The sequence below is a fragment of the Vulpes lagopus genome, chromosome 11 (assembly GCF_018345385.1).
Source record: "Vulpes lagopus strain Blue_001 chromosome 11, ASM1834538v1, whole genome shotgun sequence".
In the NCBI taxonomy this organism is placed as follows: domain Eukaryota; kingdom Metazoa; phylum Chordata; class Mammalia; order Carnivora; family Canidae; genus Vulpes; species Vulpes lagopus.
The window spans coordinates 57,004,110-57,012,232 of NC_054834.1; the positions used below are offsets into that span (position 1 = coordinate 57,004,110).

The 8,123-nt window shown below is 52.0% G+C and overlaps 1 protein-coding gene across 6 annotated transcripts in view; it reads right to left on the minus strand.

Moving 5' to 3' along the window:
• CD44 (CD44 molecule (Indian blood group)) overlaps window positions 1-521 on the minus strand; it is an 89,925-nt gene extending 89,404 nt beyond the window's left edge. Inside the window, exon 1 of one of the 6 annotated variants that reach the window (XM_041723339.1) lies at window positions 144-521. In XM_041723339.1, the coding sequence (XP_041579273.1) occupies window positions 144-210 (67 nt within the window). In that variant the 5' untranslated portion in view covers window positions 211-521. The remainder of the gene's footprint in view (window positions 1-143) is intronic. The other 5 variants (XM_041723341.1, XM_041723340.1, XM_041723343.1 and 2 more) reach the window with 5 other exon arrangements.
• Between the last annotated feature and the right edge of the window lie 7,602 nt (window positions 522-8,123).

Here is an 8,123-nt window from a genome sequence, read left to right on the forward strand (position 1 = left end):
CCTTCTCTTTTCCTCCCAGCCAGGCTGGTGCTTCCCGCCGGCGTCTCCCCAAGGGCTGAGCGCAAGCCCCGCGCCCCCCGCCCTGCGCCCCGCGCCCCCCGCGCGCCCCGCGCCCGCATCCACGGCCCCCCGCAGGCACTCACCGATCTGCGCCAGGCTCAGCCGCAGGAGGCACAGTCCCCAGGCCAGGTGCCACCCCAACTTGTCCATGGTGCGAGGCGCGAGCGCGGGGTCCGGGGGTCCGGGGTCCGGGGTGCGGGGTCCGGGGTCCGGGGTCCGGGGTCCGGTGCGCGGGGCTGGGCTGGGGGCGGTGATGCCGGCGGAGCACGGGGCGAGCGCGGCGGCCCGAGCCTGTCGGGGGGCTGGGGTCCGGCCGGGCAATGAGGGCGCCTGGGAAGTTGGGTGCAGTTTTTATTCAAGGGCTGAAAAGAGTGACCTAAGAGGGAGGAGGGAGCGAGCGCAGGACACACCCAAGCGAGGGGCTGTGACTAAGCAGCCGGCGGAGGTTTAAAGACGCAGCAGCCTCCCGGCCCTTCCGCCCCCGCCCCGCGCTCCGCGGACACCCGCAGCCCGGGGAGGGGGGGACCCCGGGGAGGCCCGGGGAGGGGGGCCCTGCGCCCCGGACGCCCCGGCTCCCCTCCCCGCGCGCTGCGAGGCGGCCTCGGGACCGCCGACGGTTCCCTGGGTCCCTGGGTCCCTGGGTCCCGAACCCCGACCCCCGCGGCGCGGGGCGCAGCCTCCGACCCGACCCTCCCCCGGGCTTCAGGCGCACCTGGATGTGCTGCGCCGCGATGGGCGGGCGCCGGGGGTGCTCCTTGCTCACCGTCGGAGGCGGGGCCGAGAGCCTGGGGTCCTCTCCAGGCGCAGGGCAGGCTCCTTCGTCCTCCCGCGACCAGAAGCCAAGTTCTCACGGCTGGGGGGGGGGGGGGGGGGCGGGGGGCGTTGGCTTTTTGTCGGGGCGGCTCAGGGCAAGCCGAAGATGACCGGCCGTGGATGGGGCTGCTATTTCCCTTCCCCAACCCACGTGTCATCTTCCAAGCCCAGGCTGGCACGTGGGGCCATCCGCCCATTCATCCAGCCAGCCAGCCAAGCTCATTCATCTTCCCAAACATCCTTCCACCCAGCTACTCACCTATCTCCCCATCTATCCTCGGGAGGGGGGGTCCTCTAGGGCTGGCACATCTACCCATCCTCCCTTCCCTCCATACACTTGCCCACCCACACATCCTCCCTTCCCCCCATCCATTCATCCAACCACTTATTCATCCCATCACCCTCCCATACAACTTTTCCTCCACCCGCCGGGACATCCTTTTCCACATGTCCTCATAAGCCTACATCCATCCATCCGTGTACTGTCTTCTTCTCCAGCCAGCCAGCCACATCTGTTCATCAGTATATCCATCCATCGTCCATCCATTCATCATCCACCATTTTATCCATTCTCACATCGACCAGACATCCACCTGTTACTCTCTCTTGCTATCTAGACTCTTATCTATGCAAACAGTAATCCACTTTCCCTCATCCTCCCTACCCAATACACCTCAGAAAGGGAAGGAAGATTGTCTTATTCTTCAGGAGAGGCATTTTGAGTTGGAAAAATCATGCTTTGCATTATAGTTTCATATCAACCTGTAACACACGGTGATCTCATACCTGAAAATCAACGGCAGTATTTATTGTCAGTGTGGACCCCTGGGAGTGTCGCCGAACAACCTTCCTGCCGGGTAGGGAACCCAGAAAGAGGTCATGGTTGTCAGGGACTGCGGCAAGATCCTGAAGGGGCTGTGCCAGAATTTCTGAGCCGAAGTCGTTCCCTTGTGACTTTGCTATTTATTGAAAGAAATTGAGAGAAAGTGAATGCAGCCATGTCTGATTCATCAAACATGTCGTGAGTGCTCAGGGGTGTCAAGATAAGGAAGATCTGAGATCTGCCCTAACTTGAGGGGCCTCACGCTTTGGTCGGGAGTCAGGCTCACCAGCTGCCTGTTAGCACCCAGTATGAGATGTGCTGCAAAACACGTGCAAGCAGACCGTTGTTATCCATCCTAGAAAAGAGAGGCCCGTCTTTTCCTGGGGAACATCACGGGGGCTGGGGGGGCTTCACGGTGGAGGTGATATTTGGACCAGGTCTTAAAGGAGGAGGAGGAATTTTTTGGGAAAACTGCAAGGACAAGACATCCACCAGCCATGGACAATACTCTGCCGTGTCGAAGAGCAAGGATTCAGGAACCAGAAAGCCTGGCTTCATACATGGCCCTGGTGACCTTAGACAAGTACCTTAGCCGCTCTGTGCCTCAGTTTTCTCACGTCTAACGTGAGGTTAATAACAGTATCTGCCTCATAGAATTGAGGAGGATTAAATGACTCCAACGTCCTGCATATAGCAAGCGCTAGATCTATGCATGTATATGCATAGAGTAAGCACCGCAGATGCGTTTGTTATCATGACTAAAAGCAGAATTGTGAGTGAGCACAGAAAAGTGAAAGCGCGTGACAGGTTTGGGCAGCGGAGAGCCATTTAGAGCGGCTTGAATATTCGATTAGACGAAGGGGTGAGGAGGACAGCAAGACAGGAGACCCTGGCTCAGGTTTGAGGCTGTACCCGGGAGCTGGAACTTGACCCCCAGGAAATAGGGAGCCAATTAAGAAGTATTATTATTGTTGCTGCTGCCGTTGTTATTGTTGCTACGATTATTACTGTGCTGAGAGACACATACCGTACATCCGTCATGGACTGGTCTCGGTCAGCTCTGGCTGCTGTCGCCGAAGGCCACAGACTGGGTGCTTGACCAGCGGAGAGTTAGTTCTCACAGTTCTGGAGGCTGGGAAGTCCCAGGTCAGGGTGCCAGCAGGGTTGAGTTCAGCTGAGAACACTCTTCCTGGTTTGTGGACGGCTGTCCTGTATCCTCACATCATGGGGAGAGACAGAGATAGAGATTGGGGTGGGGAGGGGTGGGAAGGAAGGGGGAGGGAGGGAGAGGCAGAGCCTGAGTGGGGGAGGGGGCTTGCTCTCAGGTTGGTCTCATAAAGGCATTAATCCCTTTCATAAAGGCTCCACTTCCCTGACCTAGTGACCTCTCCAAGTCCCCACCCCCAAATGCCATCGCACTGGGGGGTTAAATGTCCAAAATAGGAATTTGGGGGAAACAAACATTGGGCCAATAGCAACCTCTCGCTAGTTCAGGGTGAGGGTTTTGAGTTGAGAGCCTGAATGACTACAGGCTGTTCTCTTGTGTTCCCAGGGAGAGCGTTGGGGGCCGAGTAATGACTGGACTTGTCCCCAACCACCATGCCGCTGCTAGCTCCAGGGTCCCCGGGGTGGCCCGGCTGAAAAGAGGAGCCCCATCTGGGGAGCGGGCACTTTGAACAATGCCACCAGCGGTAGCACAGTTGACAGTCACCAAGGCGGCACCTTCCCGAAACACCTGCGGGCACACCGAGCTCCAGGCAGGTCTTCAGACTTTGGCTGCCCGAGCAACCAGCCCTGATGAGTTCTGTGGAGAGGGCACTGGCTGGAGGTGGCCTTGGACACCTCCCTTGGCCTCCAGGGCCTCCAGGGCCTCCAGCTTTCCTTTTTCAGAGTTGGCGAGCCAAATGGGACGGGTGTTCACTGCAACAATACTTCTTGTTGCGTTTGATGGGGTGTGCAGGCTCTTGGGAGACCTCTTGGAACCAGACACGGGGTCAAAGCAAAGGCTGTGCCTTCCCCACCCTGCCCTCATCCCAATGATGAGTTCCAATCTCATCAATTTTATACACTAGAACTGCTGTGTGACATTGCATTTCGACAAAGGATTTTACTCGAAAAAAGTGTATATAAGGCACTCAACTAGGTCTTCTCCAAACCTGGCCTCTTCAGCATTTTTTTTGTGCGGTCCACAATCAGCAGATGAAGTAATCGGTGTGCGAATGCTTTACAAACTCTAGAGGGCCATGCAAATTCTAGGGGTTGTAATTAGGAAGTGTTTTCCCAGGAGGAAATATTTGGCGTGCCTGCTTCCCGATAGCTTAGAGAGGAACGGGGGCTGTTCGCCCCCATGCCACAAGTGACTCATTTCAAACCGACTTAGCAATTGACTGAGTCAGGGCCAACCTTTGGGAATTCCTGGATCACCTCTCTGAGCTCCCCCGGTCCTCTTTCCACCCCAGATGCGCCCCCCAGCCCGCTCCTCCATACCGCCGGTCTCACGGAGATGTTCTCTGCTCCTCTCTGAGCCTCCATAAAGCTGAAATCCTTCCCCTTACTAAGTTGAGATGCTCAGTCTCTGCTGGGTGTTGCGCCAGTTACCTTTCTAAGCCCAACCAGGGATGTGGGAAACTGGAAAAGAGAGCTTGAATTGATCTGAGTTGACATGAGGTCACACTGTTAGACCAGAATCCAGGACAGAATCAGCAGCCATGTGCTGAGGAAGCCCAGACCCGAGCTGTGGTTCACCCCCGATCAGCCTGGTGACTTCACTTAGGTCACTTGACCTCTGGGAGTTTTGGTTATCTCATCTACAATATGAGGTGCATAAAAACCTTTCTCCCCATCTGCTATGAGTCGTAAGTGAAAGAAGGCATCAGGACTATGGTAGAGCTCAATGACCCACCAGCCTCTAAGCTACCTGAGGACAGGGGCATGTCTGTCTCAGACACTGATTGTACCAGCTCCTCAGTTCCAGGCAACTCCCTGTCTCTGGCATATATGCCTTTCTCAATAAAAAAGCATTATATTAAAAAAAAAGCATTATATAAAGGCATGAATGACTTGTTCCTTTTCTTCCCCATTTTATAGGGTGACTTCAGGAAGCACATGAGCCAAAAGATAGAAGCGTTTGGACATGACACTTTCTAGACGAATGCAAGCAGCAGTGTCCCAACTGGGTGACCATTTTCAGAAGACCCAGTGGAACTTGGGCATGGCTCCCTCTGGCAAACTAGGATTCATTTATTTATTTTTCCTAAAGTGGCAGGCCTCCTGGCTTCTGACTAGTAATAAATCTTGTTCTTAAGCAAAAAAAAAAAAAAAGTCAAACCTAAACCAAATGTGAGCAGGAGTGTGTGGAGCAAGGTTGGAAGGTGGGACTGAATCATGGGATTTGAGGATTATAAACACAGCAGGCCACCAGCCGCTTTTAAAGGGAGAACATTCAATTCTCGCACGGGGCTGCTTAACACAGAAGGAGCCATCTGGCAAGGTATAATAAAGTGTGATTCTAGTTCAATTTTTTAAAAGATTTCATTTATTTATTCATGAGAGAGAGGCAGAGACATAGGCAGAGGGAGAAGCAGGCTCCCTTCAAAGAGCCTGATGTGAGACTCGATGCCTGGACCCCAGGATCACAACCTGAGCCGAAGACAGACGCTCAACCACTGAGCCACCCAGGTGCCCCTTATTCCAATTCCATTTTAATTAAAAAAAAAAAATCCATTCTTAGTTTGCTCTCGACTTATGAGTTCTACACATGCAAATGAAAAGTGGTTAAAAAAAAACCTTCTGTGAAATAATTGTTAGTGAAGTCTAAATAAACTGGTAATTTGGGAAGCGATCTTCATGACACATAAATGACATTGAATGAGTAATTAGTCTCGAGCTAACCAAGTGAAACTACAGAGCTGAGCCTTTAGCATTACCAAGGCTTTCAAATTTAGTGAATAAAAGAGCCCACGTGTGGCTGGTGCACCCTAGAAATGCCAACGGGGCCAGGTGCCTCTGGATTCTAGATGTGTCCATGTCAGGTGCAAAATGGTTTTATGCAGAGCTTTGGAAATTAAAATAGTGTGCCAATAGGTCAGGTCCCACAATTTGGTGGTAGCTAATTTAGAGATGCGAATTTTTGAAGACGAAATTTGAATTAGTGGTGTGTGATGTCATGTAGAAGGCTAATCCATGAGACTCCTAACTCTGGGAAACAAACTAGTGGTGGTAGAAAGGGAGGGGGGCGGGGGGGGTGACTGGGTGACAGGCACTGAGGGGGGCACTTGATGGGATGAGCACTGGGTGTTATTCTATATGTTGGCAAATTGAACACCAATAAAAAATAAATATTATTTAAAAAAAAAGAAGGCTAATCTATTCTTGAGACTTGACTGCATTCTTGCCTGGGACTTCTATGGGGCACCCTGACCTCCTCATACTACACCCCTCTTACTTGCTTGTGTTTGCTTAAGCTGGTTTCTGTTGCGACCAAAGAGACTTGATGGACATGGGAGGGCATCACCCTGTTTTACAAGAGAGTAAGCAGAGGCTCAAATGGCTGGGGGATGTGCCTACTATTAGGTCTTGAACTCAGGACTTCTGGCTCTAAATCTCAGGTCTTCTGACTCTAAGTCCCCTGCTCCTTTTCACTACCTGGCCTCACCTACAAACCCTCCCCTTTATCACCCAGTTATACCAAAAGAATGCAATAATTTCTCCTTCACTGTTCTAGAAAGTAGACATCCCACATGATCTGCCTACAGTTGCATGGCAATCCAAGTGAGTGGTGGGTCTTCCTAGGCCTTTTCCAGAAAGCCCCTTTCTGCCTGAACATGCCTCCTAGACTATTTCAAAAGCAAAACCTTTCAACTGGCAGATGGTAACAGCTGCTTCTCTTCAAAACACCCAAAGGGTGAAACTTCTGGGCTCCGATGTACGAGCATAGCATTCTAGCCAAGTCTGGATGGTGCTCAGGGTTAACTCCTGCAGAAAAGGTTGCAGGTACTGAACGTGGATGCGAGGCCGGGCCCAAACCCGTTTTATTGCTGGATACTGTTGCTCAGCCACAGCAGGGTGCAGCTCGAGAAGGCATGGCGTGGGTGAGAAAGAAACGTGAACTTAAGTGGGAGAGGATGTGGTGAGGGAAGGGAGAAAGAAGAGACATCTTGAGTGTGTGAGTGGTAGGGGAAGGACAAAAGACAGAGACATGAGCCCACCATGATATGGAGACAAATAGAAGTCTTCTAATCATCAACCAGGAATTTAATGGACATCTACTGTATACAGTAGTGCTTACAGGGACTAAGCACCAAGGGAAAAGCCTAAGAGGAACGGGACCCGCCCTCTCTCCTCAAAGTGATTAAGGTCTAGGTGAGGCTTGGCCAGTCACTTCTTTGTACCAAGTACTACTCTAAGTGGTAGGAATCCAACAGCAAAAGCAAAAACAAAACAAAACAAAACAAAACAAAACAAAACAGTGTCTTACTGTCACTTAAGAAGTCGGGGGAGGGTGCAGGGTAAATTTAATAAGGTGGTCGGCAAAGTCTGTCTATAGGGGTAACGTTTGGGCCATAAAAAATATATTAGAGAAATGCTTTCCAAAACAGAGGGCACCCCAAATGTGACGGTTTGGGATGAGAGTATTCTGGGTATGTGAAGAAGGGAAAAGACCAGTGGCTGGAGCTGAGCAAGCGAGCGAGCAAGTGGTAGGAGAGGAGACCATAAGCTTTAAGCTCTTGTGTGGCCTCGCAGGCTGCAGTAAGAAGTCTGGGTCCTCTGGAATGATCCTGGTGGGTTTTCCTTTACTTTCTAGCTCTGATGAACTAGTAGGGACTGCTTAGGGCATGTGAGGGGGAGGACTCTGAAGTTTTCCAGCTCAGGGAGTAAGCGTTGAGTGATGGGTTGGGAAGATACAGCACATCTGTGAGATGAGGGGATGGTGATGCTCGTGATCCACACTTGCCATCTCTGATCTGGTTGGACTAGTAAGTGTATCAGGTTAGACCCGGGGTATGCTGCGGGAGCAACAGCACTATAATCTCAGTGGATCAAAGGCAGTCATCCAAGTGACTTCTTGCCGAGTGACTCCCTGCCATGCTAAGTCTACTGTGGGCCCAGCAATTCTCCAAGGCAGCTGAGTTCCGTGCAGTAACTCCGTGATTCTGAGTGGTTTGGTTTTGTGGCATCTCCATGTTAGCAGAATTACCGCAATCAGGGAAAGAGAACAGTAGAGGATCTCATGCCAGCGATTAAACGCTTTGGCACAGAAATGATACATGCCATTTCTGCTCACATGCCGTGGGCTAAAACCAGTGACATGACCCCATCTAATTGTGGGGGAGCTGAGGCAGGGCGAACCTCCCATGGGCCTAAATGCACAGAACCGAGTATGAGCAAGCAGTAAAAATGTAGCACGTAAGTCAACTTTAAAGAAAGT